Source organism: Hippoglossus hippoglossus, chromosome 3 (genome assembly GCF_009819705.1).
Source record: "Hippoglossus hippoglossus isolate fHipHip1 chromosome 3, fHipHip1.pri, whole genome shotgun sequence".
Taxonomy (NCBI): domain Eukaryota; kingdom Metazoa; phylum Chordata; class Actinopteri; order Pleuronectiformes; family Pleuronectidae; genus Hippoglossus; species Hippoglossus hippoglossus.
The window spans coordinates 20,398,655-20,419,086 of NC_047153.1; the positions used below are offsets into that span (position 1 = coordinate 20,398,655).

At 42.7% G+C, this 20,432-nt stretch overlaps 1 protein-coding gene across 2 annotated transcripts in view; it reads left to right on the plus strand.

Annotated features, from left to right (window-relative positions):
* The window catches only part of LOC117755467 (semaphorin-4B-like), a 58,946-nt gene extending 40,673 nt beyond the window's left edge, over nucleotides 1-18,273 (plus strand). For both annotated transcript variants that reach the window (XM_034575324.1, XM_034575315.1), the window contains exons 5-15: nucleotides 506-604; nucleotides 3,769-3,880; nucleotides 4,318-4,434; nucleotides 5,330-5,487; nucleotides 10,130-10,311; nucleotides 10,793-10,943; nucleotides 11,412-11,622; nucleotides 11,836-11,951; nucleotides 12,827-12,984; nucleotides 14,202-14,293; nucleotides 15,048-18,273. In XM_034575324.1, the coding sequence (XP_034431215.1) occupies nucleotides 506-604; nucleotides 3,769-3,880; nucleotides 4,318-4,434; nucleotides 5,330-5,487; nucleotides 10,130-10,311; nucleotides 10,793-10,943; nucleotides 11,412-11,622; nucleotides 11,836-11,951; nucleotides 12,827-12,984; nucleotides 14,202-14,293; nucleotides 15,048-15,820 (2,169 nt within the window). In that variant the 3' untranslated portion in view covers nucleotides 15,821-18,273. The remainder of the gene's footprint in view (nucleotides 1-505; nucleotides 605-3,768; nucleotides 3,881-4,317; nucleotides 4,435-5,329; nucleotides 5,488-10,129; nucleotides 10,312-10,792; nucleotides 10,944-11,411; nucleotides 11,623-11,835; nucleotides 11,952-12,826; nucleotides 12,985-14,201; nucleotides 14,294-15,047) is intronic.
* The last annotated feature ends 2,159 nt before the right edge of the window (nucleotides 18,274-20,432 follow it).

The window sequence follows — 20,432 nt, forward strand, 5'->3', positions numbered from 1 at the left end:
TTGTATTCTCCTCTAACTGACTGTGGGAAGATAAAATGGGCATCGAGTTTAATGTTAACAAACCTTTTACACCAGTTACAAATAGATTTGTAGAGTGTGTACAGCCTCGCCAGGGAATTGCTCTTTTTTTTTTTGTTGCAAGACTTCTTTCTCTCTGCGTGTCTGTTGCCTTGTTGTCATGCCAGCTGTTGTATCCCTGGGCGACAAGCCTCGGTAATCTGTGTTCCGCAGTGTACCGCTCCGATCTGTGCATTACAGAGAGCTCACCAGGCAACCGCTGTGTGATGCTGGGAGGTTTACCCAGCAGTGTTTGGGAAAAGGGAATATTTTTCTTTCTATCGTAACAGTTTCTGAAGTATTTGTGCTCTCGGAGGTTTGCTCAGTATTTCAGGAGGAGATTTTAAGGAGCTCTTAAAAAAAAAAAAAAGAAAAACTCATTCAGTTGTAAAGAATTTTGTGGATTCAAAGAACTCACTCTCTCTTTCTCCATTTGTTCCCCATCCAGACTGATTGCTTCAATTACATCAAAATTCTTCTTCGGCTGAACAGCACTCATCTCTATGTGTGTGGCACCTTTGCTTTCAGTCCGCTCTGCACCTACATAGTAAGTAAACCCCTCTCAGTCTCCTCCAAGAGTTCATTTTTGTCCTGCCATTAAAGAAACTAATCTCCACTCCATAAGGGAATTACATTTTTTATTTATTTCTGTATGAACCAAACTCTTTTATCCACCAAGTCAGTATTGGATCTGTTGTTATCCGAGCGTAACCAAACCCTGCTGAGACACTTTAGCCGGACAAGTCAACAGGGGGTACATGAGATGTGTGGTTTCCAGCAAAGCGGGAAGCAGTAGATCTGTTTATCTAGCGGAGGAGTACATGTGGAGCGAGTGCAAACCGGCAGCAGGATGACATTGATTTCAGTGATAGGGAGGGGGGGGGGGGGGCAGTGGAACCTGGTGACAGCTCAGCTCTTCAAGCAGGGCAGTAAACTCTCCTGTTTGACGTCAGAGGGAAAGAAAAACCGGGACATCTCACACTGAAGATGACTTGGCAGGAACTTTAGGCCCTGAACCGAGATTCCAAGGAAGTCACAGCCCAGTCGGTCTGGATTAACACTCATCATGGTGACAGAGCCCGTGTGTGTGTGTGTGTGTGTGTGTGTGTGTGTGTGTGTGTGTGTGTGTGTGTGTGTGTGTGTGTGTGTGTGTGTGTGTGTGTGTGTGTGTGTGTGTGTGTGTGTGTGTGTGTGTGTGTGTGTGTGTGTGTGTGTGTGTGTGTGTGTGTGACCCGTAGCGATCTCCCTGCCAGACACTCAGAGATGCTTGAAATTAACATTAATAAATGTTTTATTTTTATAGCCTTTCTCAAAACAGTGTTGGGGTTTATCAACGGGCTGAAACAGGACACTGCTGCAGAGAGGATCCGCTAAACAATCAGAGCGACAGACACGAGTTAAAACAAGCTCTGAGTAAAACATCTTACAATGACGAAGCATGGGAAGATTCTCCACGCACCGGAGGCACTTTTACTTAATGATTTGATTATTAGGAAAAGGAATTGCTATTACTGCAAATTGCCCACATATAGTTTTTCATGCTCATCTTAATTCAGTACTCATATTTCCATATGGTAGATGGAAATCCTTCATCACCTCGATCAAGGAGGTAAAGTTTTCAATACGAATCTAGTAAAGGTTTATTTGTGCTGCCTTTACGTACAAACAGAGATGCATCCGACTCAAAGGACGTAACCATCAATACCCACATTGACACTGGCGTTGTTGATAAGCAATACATCCACCAGAGGGCAGCGCAAAGTTGAGAGTTTCTGAAAACGACAAACGTGCCGATGGTGGAGAAGGTTCTGGCATTTTTTTCCCTTAAGAAAGAGGCAAAAAGGGACCGTTCTGTAAACGGTGGTTGTCCAACTTACCAACTCACAGAGTCTCTCCACATAAAGTTCTTCCTGTCTTATGGTCGTCATGCTTGAATTATTGGCTGCACCGCCCCCACATGATTTTTGGTGGTACTGCTGCAGAGGATGTGCACAAATACAGCAGAGAGAATGTTCCGTCCATTTCCGTATATGTATTTAACATTGAGCATCACATTTTGGTGCAAATGCGTATTTAGGTGCAAATTTCTTTTTACTTTTTTCAATTAAATTAAATGACTAATATTGTATAATCATGTTATGTTTCCACAATAAGAACTAGACAATCATGTGCAGGATTGTTTGGCCTTGGCAGAGGTATGTGCTCTAATGACAGCCATTGGTCACTGTGGTTGTTCCCTCTGTTCTTACTGACAGAAGAAGATCTATTCTTCAGTCAGAAGCACTTTTAACAAAGGCCTGAGGGGACAAAGCTATTGTCCTTCTGTGTTAAAATATCTTCCAATGTTCAGCTGCAGCTGCTTTGAGGCTTTTGCAGGGTTTAACAGTTGTGGTGAGAAAATTCATATGATCTTCCGTAGAATTTGGGCGGGGGGGGGGGGTTATGTAGTGTTTTGCTTTCTGATTTTCATTCCAATGACTTCCACTAAACTGCAGGAGACAGATTTGAAGATAAAGTTTACAATGAATGTGTCAAGTTCCATGATATGTGATCCTAAACTACTGGTTTTCATTTGAGTTAGTTTAGCAAAATTGCCAAACACCTGCTTATTTCAGGTTCTCAAATCTGTGGTTATGTGGTTTTTCTCTGTTTTTATATTTTAGCCAGTTGAATGTATTTGGGTTTTGGGCAATTGGTCAAACAAACACGTCACCCAGACTTTCCTTCCCCTCCCTGCCCGTTGGATACAAACATCTGACAAACCCTGTCCATTGTTTGTGATGCAGGATAAAAAGCCCAACCCTGAAATTACACAACCCATGTCACTATGAGGTGTTCTTCTCTCAGATTTGAAAAAGTCCACCAGAGCCAAACAGACATAATAAACTGACACACCTACTGTAGTTCCGCCTGGTGTAGACACACTGGAAAACAATATACCAGATACATATGGATGAGCCATACATACTTAAAATACCTAACGTGTGTTTAATGATCTCTTAATAGACAAAGTCTGAAACCATATCAGAGTTTTTATTATCAATGAAATACTATGAATTACTCTTTCAGAAAACCATACAATCCTCCAGAAGTGAGACCCAGTGAAGAGAAACTGAATTTAACTGGTTAGTCTGGTCAGAGTCTGGTCCAATCTGTATAAGTGAATATAACGTTCACTTTCTATGACGAAGCAAATCCACAGCCGGGCTTCGTGTGGACTTCAAAGTTGGTTAACTTTGACCAACCACATTTGTGTATGTGTGAACGTGCCCTTATTCTATAATTTTTCTACTGGCCAACGAATGCCATGACATATATAAAACCAACAATAGTAAATATTCAAGGACTATTTTGAGGACGAGATTAATGCACATTACTGAACATTCATGACAACAGAACAACAGAATAAACCACCTTAGCTCTGTTTATAATAGAAGCTCTATTTCAGATTTGTTGATGATTGTTCTCCTTTTGTGGGATTTGTTGTTTAAAGAAATAACAATTGTCTATGCTGTATAAAAATGTTTGTTTATCACACAGACACACTGTGTAAAATGACTGAACTCAGAAAGTCTCAGTGTTCTCTGTGCGATCTGTAAATGACAGATTGAGCTCGACGCCACTGAGCTCACCTTAGCTCACTCTTTACCATAAGCAGAATTTTTATTGGTCTGTGCCTGAGGGACGTTTGCTATTTGTGTCTGTCTCCAGAACACGTCAACGTTCGAGCTGGAGAGGGACCAAGTGGGCGAGGTCGTGATGGAAGATGGGCGCAGTCGCTGCCCCTTTAATCCAGAGTACAAATCCACTGCCATCATCGTTGGTATGTTGTCATATATGAACTTTCTTCTTCCTTTCTGTCACTTATTGAAAAATAAAACATTATGTTGTTGTGACTGGCTTCCGTCTGGGAGGAGACTCTGAGAACAGGCTCAGCTGTTTGTGAAGCTGCTCTGACGCTTCCTGCGTCTTTGATTCAGTAATGAGTCATGAGCTGCCTGCTAATGCTGACGTGTGATAAGTAGCCAAGCACCAACAGACTCTTGTTTGTTTTCAACTTCCTTAACAGGCAATTAGTAAATAGAGGAGCTGGATATGAGCGAAGGAGATGATTTGCAGATCCCTCTCCCTCGGAGCCGTCACTGACTTAGTTAAACAGTCTCACAGCTCATGATTTCTTCATTATTTATCGTGTTTAATTAATGGCAAATCAAGTTCATAATTAAAACTCTTCGTCTTCCCCTTTTTGTTTTCTGACAGATGGTGAATTGTACACTGGTACTGTCAGCAACTTCCAAGGGAACGAACCAGTCATTTACAAGAGTCTGGGTCAGGGAACGGCACTGAAGACTGAAAACTCTTTAAAATGGCTGCAAGGTAAACGCCATTTATCTCATGAGATCTTTTTTTTTTCCTTCTACACATCCTCCATCATGTGCGCCACAGAGCAGATAAGCTCCATCAGTAGGGGTTATTAGCACGGCACAGTCGCTAACACATGCTGCCTGAGCTCTCTGAGGTTGCGTGAGCTCGGTCCTATCACTCGCCGCACATGCACATCAAAAACGGCCTCAGCCGGCTGCCACTGGTTTTGCCAGAGTTAGATGCACGTTGCGCACAATTAGGACCTCTCTTGTCTTTTTGATCTCTGTGTAATTCAAGCAGAGTGCTGCTGATGAGACATCTGAGTACAATTATACAGAGGACGCTGCCTCCTCTTCTCTGCCAGGGCTGCATGACCCAGCTCTCCTGCAGAAACCCAGACAGTCTCTTTTCAAAATTCTGTTCAGTGATTCACTGAGGAAAAGTGATGGAGCTGATAAAGAAATAGTTTCCTTGCAATATCTCATTTTTGGCGACGATATAAATGTACTTGAAATTGTCCCTTAATATCAAGAAAACTAGATTTATGTTTTTTGGAAATCAAAGATTTATTGATAAGGATGTTAAATGAAAAATCTGTGATGCTTTACAACCATACACTGAACTCTGGAGAACCTCCGGACATTATCCGGTGGGGCTCTATGTGAGAAAGGTAATGAGTAAGAGCCTGTGGACTTTCTGCTGAGTTTCTCCGACCTGCCCCCTAGTATCCGTCTGCAGAATCCTCCGCAGGATTCACCAGGAGGCCATGTGTGTGTGTGTTGACTGCCTTTTCAGTCCTTATACATTATTAAGACTGTTGTACAATGTGTGATGAAGACTGAATACAAACATCCATCAATGATAAAAGTCCAACATGTTTCCTTTTGTGCGTTTCTATTCATGACAGATCCCATCTTTGTGGGGTCAGCTTACATCGAGGAGAGCCAGCCAGCGGGCAACCCTGTGGGCGACGACGACAAAATTTACTTCTTCTTCAGCGAGGCGGGCAAAGAATTCGACTTCTTTGACAACACCATTGTGTCGAGGATCGCTCGCGTGTGTAAGGTTAGTCACCCGGGATTGGGGCGGGTATGTTACGCAAGACGGCCACGCAAAAGGAGGAGGCCGAGCAGGGCTCAAGTCCTCTCTCTCACTAATCCTGAGACGGTTACCTCAAAAGAAAGGCGAGGTGCTGCCGTGTCGGAGCACGTTTGGTAACGTCTAACTGTGCATCACCTCTGTGGAGACGCAGTGGAAATCTGTCACTGGTTCATGAAAGCCTTTTTTTTCCTGTTTGACTGTACAAACATGTTTTCAACAGATTTGGTTTCCCCTCGCCTGAATCACCCTCCCTCCTCCCCTCCCTCTCTCCCTCTTCTCCGCAGTGTCATCTCCCCCTCTCCCTCCATCTCCCTCACAATGTCAGCTGCACTCGTCCGTCCCTCCAGCTCTGCGCCTTTTCTCGAGCAGCGCTTTGAGCTTTATTAGTATTCAAGGGTGCTTGGCAGCAATATGCAATGCGTCTCCCGCTCTTCTACTTTTTGCTTCAGGTAAAGCGTCCAAGCTGTGGAAGGCACTCGAATAATTAAACTCTTGACGTCATTCTTCCTCCCCGTCCTCCTCCAAGAATTTAGTTTGGTCAATCACCCTGAATAATCAAGTGCAGACTCTATCTTTTCTCACCTGTCATCGGATCAATTAAACGGCTATGAAGCAGCCTGATATACATGCACTCAGCCTCCCTCCCCGACTTATGCCTCTTGTTCATGGAGGCAGTAATGCGAGTAATCGTGGGGACAGCATGTAATCTTAAGTGACATCTTAATGACTTGGTCCTGCTCGGCTCTGGCACTCAGTGCTGTGACACCTCTCGCAGCCGGCGTTCTATATATGGAAATCAGTGACAGAAAGGCCCCCGGTCTGTGGCAACCCGCTGCAGATGAGCTGTGCAACAGAGACAGAAGAATGGTTTGCTCAGCTTTAGAAAAGCGCCTTTATTTCCCTGGAATGCAGCTGCACTGTTCCTTGTCTTTTCACATGTTGCTCTGTGTCAGTACAGTTGTGCTGCAGGTGGTTCATTCTCCAGTTCACTGGGTAAACACTCAAGAACATGAACAAACCTTTTTGTGAAGATGACGCTTAGGAATTCCACCGTTCGTACAAAAACCTCTAAAAAAACATACTTTTGTTGTTTTTAACTTGTTGCAAACTAACGTCCTTGAACTAACATCGTACAAAACTCTCCCTGCTGAACTTCGTTGCTTTGTTACGAATGAACAACTGATGCTCTACTGATCTGAGGCTGGTTTTATTAGGATTAATGTTTAGTTCTAAGAGTCAAACTTTAGATTGATAAATCCTAAATTCATCTGATGCACAAAGAGGTCAAGTTCCACAATTAGCGACATCTCAAAGTAGGACTTGCCATGAATTCTGGGTAATATATATATATTTTTTTACAAAATTTTAATATAAAATACAACAAATTTGAAATGAAAGAATTTAAATCAGGTGTCATCAATTGTTATTGTGGAAACATGGATCTTTGGAGTTTAGTTAGTCTGAGGGAAGGATGGATGGATGAACTTCACAGGCTTAAAACGAGCCAGTCTTTATTTGTGTCTGTAAGACTTTATTTTTATGTTTTAATGTCTCACACTTTGAAAAGAAACATGATTTTGAAGCTAATTCCAGCAATCAGAGGGTTTTAAGCTGCATCTCACAGTCACTGCTGCTTCTACCGTGTTCGTGAGCCGACCACATCAGTGGCTCAAACTACAATAATAAACATCCTGCTGTTTTCGGAACACCTGCATGCACCTGTCCCCGTCACCTCACAGCGTCTGTGCCTCACCACACTGTCCCAGCATCATATCTGCATTGGACTATAATCCAATAGCATCATTATAACTGGCCCCATCAGACTAGTCTCAAATATCTCTGTTAATCCAGCCTCTGATTTACTGCAGACTTTCTATCACCATACTTACTCTTTATTTCGGATTCCACTCCCTGTGAACTCGAGTTCAGTAACACAGAGGTATGGAGGCCGCTCCCCATCTGATTTTAACATCTGAAACATTTTTGGTTGATCTTCGCAGACATGTTGCCCCCACAGAAAGACGGCATGTTTCTCGTGAGATAAGATAAGATGAAAGTCTCGTCAGGGTTTTCATGGTGTTCTAACTACTGTTTTACTTGCGTTTGCCAAGTAACGCTGCTTCCGAGTTGTTGTTTTTCTCCCCTCTTTCCGATCTGCTCGCCCTCCCTCGCTCCACTCCCTCTTTCTTTTGTTTATTCAGGTGTGTGCACTCTGAGCGACTGTGGAAAGCAGGCGGATTATGAGCATTGAGTAGCACGACTTTCCTAACTTCTTCTTCTTCATGTTGTCAGGTTGACAAATGTGAGAAATCTGAAAAGATAAAGATGTTAGAGAGCAATGCACGACAGCAAAAAAAAAGGGATTGGGCATATTTTTTAGAGGGGCAACTAAAAATGGGGGAGTGGCCCGATACGATTGAAAGTACAAGCTGTGCAGCGGAGCACAACAACGATGGCGGTGGACAGCTGAGAGAGCAGGAATGTGGTCTCCTCATTATGTGGACAGGCTACTACCACAGCCTAGTAATTGGCTCCCAGGCCCCACATCAATCCCTCGGGGTTTCACCTCGACGGAGAGCGAGCTGATTGTTTGTGTGGTACGACAGAGGAGGAAACAGAGGTAGTTACAGTTTTGCATTTTATTATCTCCTCAAGGCTGATTCACTCCTCTGTGCTGCAGTGTAGGAGTCGTTCAGAGGGCTGATGGGATAGTTTGGCTATGAGGCAGGAGGACTGTCTCGAGATTGGGCGAGGCCACTTGTTTTGGTCCTGCTCTTCATCCTCCTCCTCCTCGTCCAGCTGCTGCAGCTTTTGGGAGGAGTTTCTTCTGCTGTGTGCTCACAAGCTTTTTGATAATTGCCAGTCATAGCAAAGTCCTCTGATAACTGTTTATGTGAGGATCTTGTGACGGCTTAAAATGCCTGCTCTGTTTGTTTTCCATTTCACCAACTCCCTCGCCTTCAAAGACAAACTGACATTTTGTTCTAAGGCTCTTTTTTATGTGGGGAGCCTTTTTGGCCTTAACATTTTATTGTTGAAATATCCTTTGTCATTCAGTATACATGTACCACACATATGCTACATCACAGGACAGTATTTCAGCACAAAGTCCAGCTGGCTTTGAATTTTCAAAAAAGAAAGAAAGACAGAGGTCACGACAGTCGCAGTGACCTCTTTTTAGATTCCCTTGTTTGACCTCCCTCTGGATAAAAGGGAGGGATCACAGCTGTGATACAACACAAGCACTCAGAGTACTGCAGGTCTTTCTAACCGTTACTAGATTGCAACACTTCAACTCAAAAATGTGTTTTGCTTATTGTTACTTATTGGATGTTTGACCTTCACTGCCCAAATGATGCACAAGTGTTGTGTGGAAACTAGAAGCCTTCTCTAGTGCACATGGCCCCTCCCATTAGTCCCCTTGTCAAATGACTCGCTCACTAACTACTGGCTATCGTCTCTGCTTCAGTGGTGCATGTCTCTCTGGTTTGTGAAGACTCCGGTCATACACAATGAGAGCATGGGCAGCGTGCACGCAGGTGGGCAGGACAGTTAGTGACAGACATTTCATTCGGTCCAAATTCAATTATTTTCTGTGTTTATTCTATTTTTTTTATTATTTATTAATGGCTATCAGGATGTGAAGAAGGTTTCGACAAAGAAGATTTAAAAAAAAAAAGTGTTTCAGAAACAAATTACCAACCCTACCTTTTTAATAAAAGATAAATATTCACAAATTCCGATATGATGCAATTTTTTGGAAATTTTAGATTTTTGTAAAACTTTTTGTGGGGTGTTTTATAAATTATTATGTTGCCCAGTTCTAAAGACAGTAGCCTATCTGGTTAGCTTGCCCCTAGCTTTCCATTCTAGTGGCTTAATTTGAAATACATATTATAATAATAATTAATAATAATGATTACTTTATTTGTATAGCACTTATCTAAACAAGGTTACAAAGTGCTTAACAAAATACATTGCAAAAACAAAACTAATGATTAAAATTAATTATATTTCAAGCACCAAATCATAAAATGATGAAAATGACAAACAAAATGATAGAAAAACCCAACAGTTCCCACAATGAGCAGCAAAAAAAGTCCCTCATTAACTGGAAGAAACCTCTAACAGAACCAGACCCGGTGTGGGCGGCCATCTGCCTCGACCGGTTTGGGTGAGCAGAAAATGGGGAAGAGAAGAGGTGGATGGTAGAGAGGAGAGAGGGTCCAGTGTAACAATCATATTTAAGCTCTGTCAGACTAGTTGTACCCTCACCCAGCAATCTGAGAGCAGATGTTTCAATTCAAAATCTGAGCTTGAGCTGAGTAAGTCCAGCTCTCAAAAGCCCATACACAACCACATGAAAAACATATGGCAGCCAAAGTGGAATAAAAATTGAATTTCTCCTGTTGCTCTTCCTTCCCCCGGTGGCATCTCCTGCCCGGGAGTCTGACACCTCCTCTGCACCCTCCGTCCACTTCCATCAGTGGATCGTTATCGTTCATCAGCCTGAATGCCCTCAGCTGAACAGAACCACTGGGAGTACTTGTCATAATAAGGCAGATAAATGAATCACCTGTAACCTTTTATAACATGTTGTTTACAGGGTGATATGGGTGGCGAGCGGGTGCTGCAGAAGAAATGGACCACGTTCCTGAAGGCCCAGCTCCTGTGTTCCCTCCCCGACGACGGCTTCCCCTTCAACATCATCCAGGACATGTTCGTCCTGAAGCCTGTTGGTGACAGCTGGGAGAGCACCGTCTTCTACGGCGTCTTCACCTCACAGTGGTACGAGACAAACAGAGGGACTGGGACGTACAGCCACTTGAATCCGCCTGATTTATGGCACTTGTACAGTTTATGTTTACGCACCAGTGCAGTTTTTATTTATTATCTGGTCTCAAAGTTGGCACGCTGCCGTTTGTATCTCTGCTCGTCTGAATTTAGAGCAGCTGTAATGAGCTTAAACACCAACACGAGCTCGTGCAACCCCAATGTCTAATTAATGTATCAACAAGATAAGGCTTTTATGTGGAAATCATTCGAGTACACACCGCAGATGTTTTCAAAGTGAGAATAACAACAATTGCAGAGAGGATGGACTGAGAGAACTGTACGCTACTGTGAGGAAGTGTTCCTAAATGTGAGATTAAAAATCTCAGAGTCACAACACGCATTTTTGTCATCTACAGTGTCGTGTCACAGAAATCTGCACTATTCACACAATCTTAAACAAGAAAACCGATCTAAATGTTTCCTTTGTTCACAGGTATAAAGGAGCATCGGGCAGCTCAGCGGTGTGCGCCTTCACCATGGCTCAAGTGGAGAGAGCGTTCAGCGGGCGCTACCGAGAGGTCAACAGGGAGACACAGCAGTGGTACACCTACAACCACCCTGTGCCAGAACCACGGCCCGGGGCGGTGAGTACTAAAGGCAATATCCTGTGACATTACTACCTGCTCTGGCTTTAAAATCTGCACAGCTGTTCATTTGAGTAGATAGACGTTTATGTAACAGATAAGGTTACAACAAGTTGTTAAAGATTACTATCGCTGATATCTACTTTATTATCACAAACATATGTTACAGGCTGCAACAAAACATCCAGGTGAAGCTGTAGAATGGAGCTTCATGGGAAGCAGATGCTCCTCTTTCAGTTCCTTTGCCAGTTTAAACAGAACTTTAACATCAGAAGCTCTTTGAAAGTACCTGGTGCAAAACAAATGCCCCAAAACTAGTAGATATTTATTTAAACCACCATTTAAACCTTTTATATCAGCCAAACAGGAGTGTGACACTCTTACCACAAACTTGTTCAGTAACACCCGAGTTCCAGGTCCTAGGTCGTCACCTTATATCACCTCATGAATATTTTTTTCCCCATACAGTGTGTGACAAACCACGCCAGGCAAATGGGCATCCAGTCGTCTTTGCACATGCCCGATAAAGTGCTCAACTTTGTCAAGGACCACTTCCTGATGGACAGCGTGATCCGCAGCGCCCCCCTGCTGCTGAAACGCAGCGTGCGCTACACGCAGATCGCCGTGCACAAGATCCAGGGCATGGAGAGGGCTTACGACGTGCTCTTCATTGGAACAGGTACAGATCGTTACACAACAGGTTTATCTTAATGTATAGTTTCCTTTATCTTTAGGTAAATATTTGAAAAGGAAAGATACAGTATTTTCCTGCTACGACACTTGTGTGGATTTGAGTTGTGATTTAAAAACAGCACACGTTGCTTCTTTCCTTTTATAAACTGTCCCCCGGCTTCAATTTAAGTCACTTGCTCTTATTTTCTCTGCCTTCCAGATGATGGAAAGCTCCATAAGGCCATCAACGCCAACGATAAGATGCACATCATCGAGGAGCTGATTCTGTTCCCTGAGCCTCAGCCGGTGCAACACATCGAACTCGATCCTCAGAGGGTGAATTACCATTTTATCACCACTTCATGAATACAATCTAGGTCAAATACAACTTAATACGCATCTATAATGAATGTCGTTGTACTAGTTTGTGTTCGTGATCAAATTCAAGTTTAAAAACCAAAAAAAATGTGGAAGAGCTGGATTTACCAGAGCACAAAGTGGCTCCAGACAGTTTCTTTCCTCTGGGGCCATTCCACAGAGTTTTCCCTGTGAGTTACAGCACCGCCTGGAACTGGGTTTATGGTCGTCCCTGGCATTTTACACAGAGACAAATTTCATTACCTTTATACTCTTTATTACATAATAGCCACTCCCCGGGCCAAACTGCAATCTTATCTAAGATTATGTAATTCTAATAAAGTCCGAGATACTTTCTGTGAGTATATTCCTCGCTCCAAATAGGGATGTGAAGGACTGAGAGAATCCACATCATGTCCATCTAATACTGGGAAAATAAGATGGGCTAAAAATAGACTGCGCTTGTGGGAACTTGTGGGGGCACAGCGTGTCGGTTATAATAACGTTACAGTCATGCTGGAAGTGTATGGATGTGACGCAGGAAGATCTAAAAAGTGTTAAAAACAACAAAAAATAAATAAAACATATTTAGGACTGAGCATCTCAGCAACTATCGTGGCTGCCATGTGTTCTGACCACAATCCCACAGTCCAATTACTCAGCTGTCAGAGTTAGTCCTTTGTTTGGGTTATATTGCTCTGTTCATCTTCAGTAATTGTTTTAGCATGGTCTCTCTTCTTGGAAACAAAAAACCCAAAACTGAAAACAGAGGATCTCTTCCGTGCTGCTTTCACCTTTCTGAAGATAAGTTTGACTCGCTCGTCGTCTCACACATTGTGTTTTCTCATCTGCAGGGTCTGTTGTTTGTTTCCTCCTATTCTGGGCTGGTCGAGGTTCCTGTGGCCAACTGCTCCAACTACGTGAGCTGTGGAGAGTGTGTGCTGTCCAGAGACCCGTACTGCGCCTGGACTGGGCGGCTGTGTCGGGACGTCAGGATGGCTCCACCTGACAGGTACAAGCTCACATTCGAATAACCTGAAAAACGTTTGAAACCCTAATTTTAAAATGCCCACTTTTGATTTGTTTGTCTGAAACAGCTCTGTTCTTACATCTGTATTTGTTCATTTACAGCACCTTTTTACGGTGCCTTGTTTGGTCCGGACTTTCAGAGAGTCTGAACCAAAATAACAGGTGTGAAAGGTGCCTCAGACCTAGAGACCAAAATGTAGTCAGACCAAAAGAGGATGAAACGAACTATCGTTGTGATCGTTTGCTGTTTTTTTTATATTTGGACCTTTGGACAAATTGTAGGAAGTTAAGATGGTAATAAACAATAGAAGAAGAAAAAGAAGCAGAAGCAGCTGGCAGGAGAGCTTGTAGTGTTCACCTTCATAGATATAATGTTGGATCGACGAGGTTTTTTCTTTTAGGAAGTAAAACCATAATGATATTACACTAAAAACGAAGTGGGCAAATTGAAACGGTTCATTCGATTTTCTCCATTCAAATGTAAAAGGATTTTTTCTTGTGCACTTTATCTAAAATCTAACAAAGGCCATGGTCAAGACTTTACATTTTTATTAAATCTTTTTAGCTTTGTTTTCCCTCACAAAATACTGCATTTTAAAACCACTTGGCAAATCAAAAAAAGAAATCTGACCATACTTAACTCCAAATTCTGAGTAGTACAAATATCTTTAAATAAATAAAGAAAGACATTTTTAAAAATGCACAAAAACCAGGGTCCTGAAGTCCACAGTCAACCTCTGGTACTAGATGAATATTCAGGGGATATATAACATTATAAATGAAACTGGGCAGCAAATCTTAAGGAAATCCATCCAATAGATATTGAGATATTTCATTCTGGAGGAGAGCGGTTAACCAACCAACAGACAATAAAAGAGCAAACCTGCTAACATGGCTTAAAACAGAACAAACAGAAAACACGACAATTAGAGGGAAATATATCAGAACAAACACAATGAAAGGAAATGAAAAATATGTTGAATGTTTTTTGAAATGTGTTTTTCAACAAGCCCACAAACAGTAAACATGCAGCGCTCATAGTCATGTGCTTCAACAAGTAGACTGTTGTCTCTGTCATAGTGATGAAGCTGGACTCGTAATAACACACTGAGAGAGAGTCAAACGAGAGCATCCCCACACCGCTCCTCTCATTACAGCTGCTAACCCTCACCCTGTTGTTTTCTTTTCCTGTTGCCTCAGCCACTGGCAGCAGGATGTGGAGGAGGCCGACACCTCAGCCATTTGTAACAAGACGTTGCCCAGCCCCAGATCTGCCAGACCATCAGCCACTCGTGAGTGTGTGTTCTCTTTGTGCAGCCGTCATTTAATCACATGTTGTTTGTCACCTCATCAACGCCAGAGCTGATTTGTCTGATGGCACCAGATTCTGTGGAAAACAATGTTGAGCTACTCAGCACTGTTACCCATCCATGTAAATTATACATTCATCCATCACAAGTAACTTATTGAGCAAAAACTTTTAAAGAAATAGTTCAGCATTTTGGGAAATTTTACAGAAGATTTAAAGAGTTCCAGTAGATGAGAAGGTCAACACCACTCTCATCATACTCATCACTGTGTACAGCTGTTTTCAGACCTGCACTGCCTTGTCTGGACGATCTCCGGAGTTTCTCCTGCCAGCGCCTTAGTAAAAACTGCAGTTAATGTCAGAGGGAGAACACAGCAGGGGATTCTATTACTGATTTACTACTACTTTATTGATGACGTCCCTAACGGGCAACGGATGCGAAACTGAAAACAAAAATAACCAAAAAGAATAGAAATTTCTCAGAATGAAATGAAATGCTGACGAAGAATTTGGAAAGACAACAAGACTCGAGAGCTTTTGGTGATAAGGGCGGACGCTGGAGTCTCGTCAGCAGAATTTAAATGTTACATCATGCCTGCTGCGCCACCCCTCACCTGAACGCTCTGGAGATCTTCTCATAATTTTGAACTATTCCTTTAAGTTAGGCTCATCGTATAATATTCATTCAATGTGTTTTTGAGCATTATTTTTCTCTTTTTATTGATATTTATTTATAGGGGGCTCCCATTGCCAGCTCATTACGATCCCAGCCAACACGTTCAGAGTCCTCCCCTGTAAGCTGCGCTCCAACCTGGCACAGAGGAGGTGGAGTTACAGTGACAGCGCCAGCCAGTTCGTCTATGCCACTCCTGAGGGAAACCTGGTCGTGGTGGCTCAGGGCGACAGGATGGAGACCTACGAGTGCTGGTCAGAGGAGGAGGGATTCCGTCAGCTGCTGGCTAACTACTGTGTGAGGGCCGAGCCCCGTCTGGAGAGCACCACTCTGATTGGTCACTCTCGCACGCCGCACATTAGGCAGGAGGAGCCCATGATCCTGCCTGGAGAGTCGCGCTCTCAGCAAGTCCACATGAAGACGTACTGGAACGAGCTGATTGTGGTGTGCGCCCTGCTGGCGTTCTCCCTCGTGGTGTTTTCCTTGTTCATCATCTACCGGAACCGCGATCACATGAAGTCCATGCTGAAGCAGGGCGAGTGTCCCAACATGCAGCAGAAGAAGCCGAGGATAGTGGGAAAGCCTGCGGAGAGCTTACCGCTCAACGGTAACCCCATCCCTGTTTCCACCTCAGATCACAAGGGCTACCAGACGCTAAACGACAACTACATCTGCAGCACGCCCACACACGAGTCCTCACCAGATAACAGCAAGAGCTTCTCTGAATCCTCCGACCGGCGGCCGCTCAACCTGAAGGAGAGCCACGTGGAATACTCCCCGACCTGCCCTCGGCCCAGAGTGAGGCTCGGCTCAGAGATTAAAGACTCCATTGTATGAGAGCACAGTACCAGCTAAAAGAGGCCGCCCTGTATCTCCGTGAAGGATACGGGCCACTGAGCGAAGGAGAGGAGATGCCGACATCCTCCCACATCACAGCACATCTTTTTATTTTAGCCATCTTTGTTCTGTGATAATGCGCGGAGGTCATTTCATTTCATCATTTCCACTCTAGAAGCCAGAGATCAGTCTGGTTTGCTGCACAAGCCGGCGAAGGAAGCAGCGCAACAATCTGGTTTCAACCAGGATCAAGAAACATGGCAGCTGCTAAGAATAGTTCAAATAACAGGCTTTATTTTTAGTCCATGTCATGGCCACTAAGAGCGTGTGTGCGAGTGTAGGGCTGGGCAATATTAGGGAAGACATAATGAAACAAACTTTTCTCCACATCAATATTTATCATAGTATCTCTTTAGATATGCAAGATCCAACAATACATTATCTAGTTAATGTCCATCACTATGCTGTAATAAAAACAACAGACAATAAATTATAACTATAGATATGTTGTCCAGCTCTTTAAAAGTATGTATAACTGCACACAGCTGCCTAACACACTGTTATTATACACAATCGAACCACGCTACAGCTACACGGAGTCCGAGAGGTCAGGTTCAGGAGAGGAGAGCATATTCGTTATGATCCACACACTATGGAAGCAAGTCAGACGCACATTTGTTCCCCTTGAATAAATGTCACGACTGTACGAGGCGATGAAAGATGAGGCAGACGAGGAGAGAACTACAGCACCTTGGAAAAAAAGAGGACTTTTCAAAAAGACTATCAAACAAATGTGAGCAGATGTGATGCTCCGAGGCCTAAATAGGGTCGTGTACCTCCTGGATGTACGCTGCCTGCCTCACTTACACAAAACTGCCCCATGGACCATCTCTGCTCATGTGAGACAGCCCTGTTCTTCAGTATTGACCTGCAGGTACCAACGATGAGTAAATAAGAGACACAGATATCCTGTTCTTGAGGTGAATATGGAAAAGAGACTTGACATTTCAAACAAAAAGAGCCAAGTAAAAAAAACAAAAAAAAAGCAGGGAGGGGGCATCCAAACCTCTACCATGTTCAGGGCAGCACCAAAATCATCATGTGCACTGTGCCAAAAAAAACCCAACAAAAATAACTTGATTGTCTTATCTCAACGCAATAGTGCCATTCTGTTATGACCACTCCCATCTCATGTGTTAGCGTTGATCACTGTCGGAGAGACGATGGAACCGGAGTTGGGTTTCACGAAGGTTAAGTGGCACCAACACTGTGTGAAGTGCAAGTTGAAATCTAAGACTGTTAGCTCATTTTTGAACTGTGTTGGGGAAAAATAATTGGCCTTCATGTAATATCAGGACTGGGGCCTAAGGACTATGGCGTGGAGATTACCTGCCTGTGGTGTCCACTTTTCCTTCAGCTAGTAAGTATTGGATTTATCTGCCTTCTTAGTGAAAACAAACAGGTGAAACTAGTTCCAGACTAGACTGAGCTTGATGAGCACTAACAATGAAATCCATGTAGTTAAACCCACTAAGAGTTGCTGTAGTGCAGAGACGACATCAAGAGGTTTCTTTTACAAACTGTAGCTGCACTGTGTGGTGATGTAGATGCACAGAGTTGACTCAGTATAACCTCCACCGCAGCAGGTTACATTTCATACACACGCCATCCACGACAGTCCAGTGTCATTACGTTGTAAATGTGAAAGCACAAGTAATCAGGGTGTTGAATTCTTACAGTTTTGCACATTTCAGTAAAAATTCAGACCACGTTCTAAGAAATGCAACTACTGAGAGACCGAAAGACACAGCGGCTGCTAAGGAAAAGGTTTTTCGTAGAAATCAGTTATCGCAGGGACCAGTGCAGCCATTGCAAACACTCTTACTCCCACATTGCTTAGACTTCTGAGACTTATCAAGCAGAATTTTCCAAAGATCTAGAAGGCGTGTAGTGTCGTGTAAATCTGAATGAAAAACATTAGCGTGGCCATAGGGACAATATGGCCCCACATGTCTTAGAACACATCACCAGTTCGCGGTCAATAATCCTACAGTATATACTCCAGTATCACGCAGAGTCAGCATTTTTACTATTTCCACACTGAGCAGACGACGAGACACTATGTAATGCTACAAGTGCTACAAATTGACAAAGTAATTGCACAGTAAACTGTGCAACAGTGGTCAGTGTTTCTTTTTTCTTTCGTTTCTGTTGTGTGTATATAAAGTATATGTGCGTAATATTGTGTGTTTTTAAGGGACTTGTGCAAGATGTGTTGTAGAGATAGTCTTGAAAATAGAGCGTGAACACTGCTGATATTTTTTTTTTCATAATGATGCTTTACTGCCTACTCCAGCGAACATTTCAACTCTTGTGCAGAACGCAGCACATTTCTGACCACGCTGTCTGTTCAGCACCTGGACGGATTTTCATCCAGCACATCAAAGCAGATTTAATATTTTAAAAAGTCATATAAAAAACAAAAAGTTGTGAAAATTTGGGGGTTTAAAAACAAAATAAATTTTTATTATTTATTATTGTTAGCATTGGACAGAGCCAGGTTAGCTATTTCCTCAATTTCAAATATTTGTGCTAAGGTAATCGGTTGGTGGCCTACTAACGTAATGTCTGTTTAGATTTTTATGTCATACTGAATTAAAGTAGTGTGATTCTGTTGGAAATAGGTTTAATCACCATATTGTTGGGAGTTAGATGAGAAGATAGATACCACTCATGTATGCATAATACGAAGCTAGCGCTAGAAGCTAATTTGGTTAGCTTAGCACAGAGACAGCAAACAGAGGGAAACAACTGGTCTGAATGTAAAAGTTGAACAGAATTTTCACTGTGCCTCCCTGGAGTTTTGTCACATTCAAGTTGAAACTCAAAAACATCAAAGTCAGTGTCCTCAGCCAAAAAATGGTTTGGCACAGAGCTGCGTGTAAAACAGCAGTAGGTTTTTGTTCATAGTAAAAAAAATGACATAACCTAGTGAACTCAGCTGTTTCCTCCGGATTTCCATCTCCATGCTAAGCTAAGCTAACCCGCTGTTGGCTCCAGCTACATTATTTACTTTAACATTAAGGCCTGGTCACACACACCCAAATGTCGCACGAATATCGCGGGTGAAAGTTCACCAAAGGTGAACTCCACGTGAAGCCACGTCCCGATTTGCCGCACCACAGGAAGCAAATGTTTAATTCGGCGTGAACGGGGGGCGAAGTTTCACCACTGAAACATGTGGCATGGCTAAAATGTGAGTGTCATGCACCAATGGATGTAAAATGAATAATCAGATTCTAAAAGCATTGTTCATAAAAACTGTTAAGACTAAGAAATTGCAAACGTCTCTGGAAACTGGTGACCTGTCCAGTAATACCCCGCCTCTCGCCCAATGTCAGCTGGGATTGGCTCTAGCCCACCCGGCGACCCTAAAAGGATGAGCGGTGTGGATAATAGATGTATGGAAAGTCTCTGAGAACCTGCTTTGATATGCTTGATGGATAACCTCACAACATTTGAATAAAATGCCTTTAGACGTCACGTAGTTCTGCCTTTAGCCATGTGCTACACTGTGTACTACCCAGCAGTGACCTCACCAACAGAAATGTGGTGAATGGCGTGATTGTAATCCTCCGTGGGCGCTCTTAACTCCACAACACGGGTCTACTATAGATTTACAGTTTCACCCAAGCCATCATTAACTTTACCTGGGAGCTGCTCAAAATCGTGTACCACTCTGTCTTTGCTTGTGTCAAAAGTCATGTGAATGCACATATTAATAAAACTTATCTGAACAGTTCAGTATTTAACAATAATCTTACTTTTTGATCTTGTATTGTAATTGTAACGAAACAATTTTACCTTAATAGTCAATAATGCCAAAAGGGTAAATACTGTGTGGAAAAGGTTGTGCATATTTATTAATTTTACAAAGCAGATCATCCCCCGGTGACTGATGCTTCATTTTGAGTGGCTCCTCTGTAATGCAACATACTGTACTGGACATGAATGTAGCCAAGTATATTTTATTTTCAGCAATCTATTTTCCTAAACTGGCGTAAGTAGGCCATCCATTGTGACATCTGTTTAGGGTTTAGTAGAAACGGCCGTACAACAGCAACACAGCACAAGAGAAGTAGTAACTATTTGTGCTGCTCCATGTTGTACTGCAGTTGGATGCGAGCACAGCTCCAAACTCTCCATATGGGCTCAGCCGTGAGACACAGCGACAGCTTGGCCTCAGCATACTGAACAACATAAGCTTAGTTGACTGAATTACTATTAGACAAATGTGGTCTTGCCTGCATGATTTTTTTTTTTGTTTTTATCTGTTGTGTACAAATAACATTGTCAACTGTATTTTTTGTATCATTGAGATTTGTGACTGTTGTTTTTATTATATTGTACATAAAAAGCACTTTATTTTAATTTTTTAAGATAAATGAATAAAATACATGTTTTGTCACATGCTCGTCTTAGTCCATTTTGTGTTGTAAATTGCTGTGTTCAGTCTCGGGCTATTGCACAGAACTAGTTTTGGAGAGAAAGACTTTAATAGCACATATGCATTTGCATGTAGGTGTTAAAACAAACTAAGGCCATAAAAAAC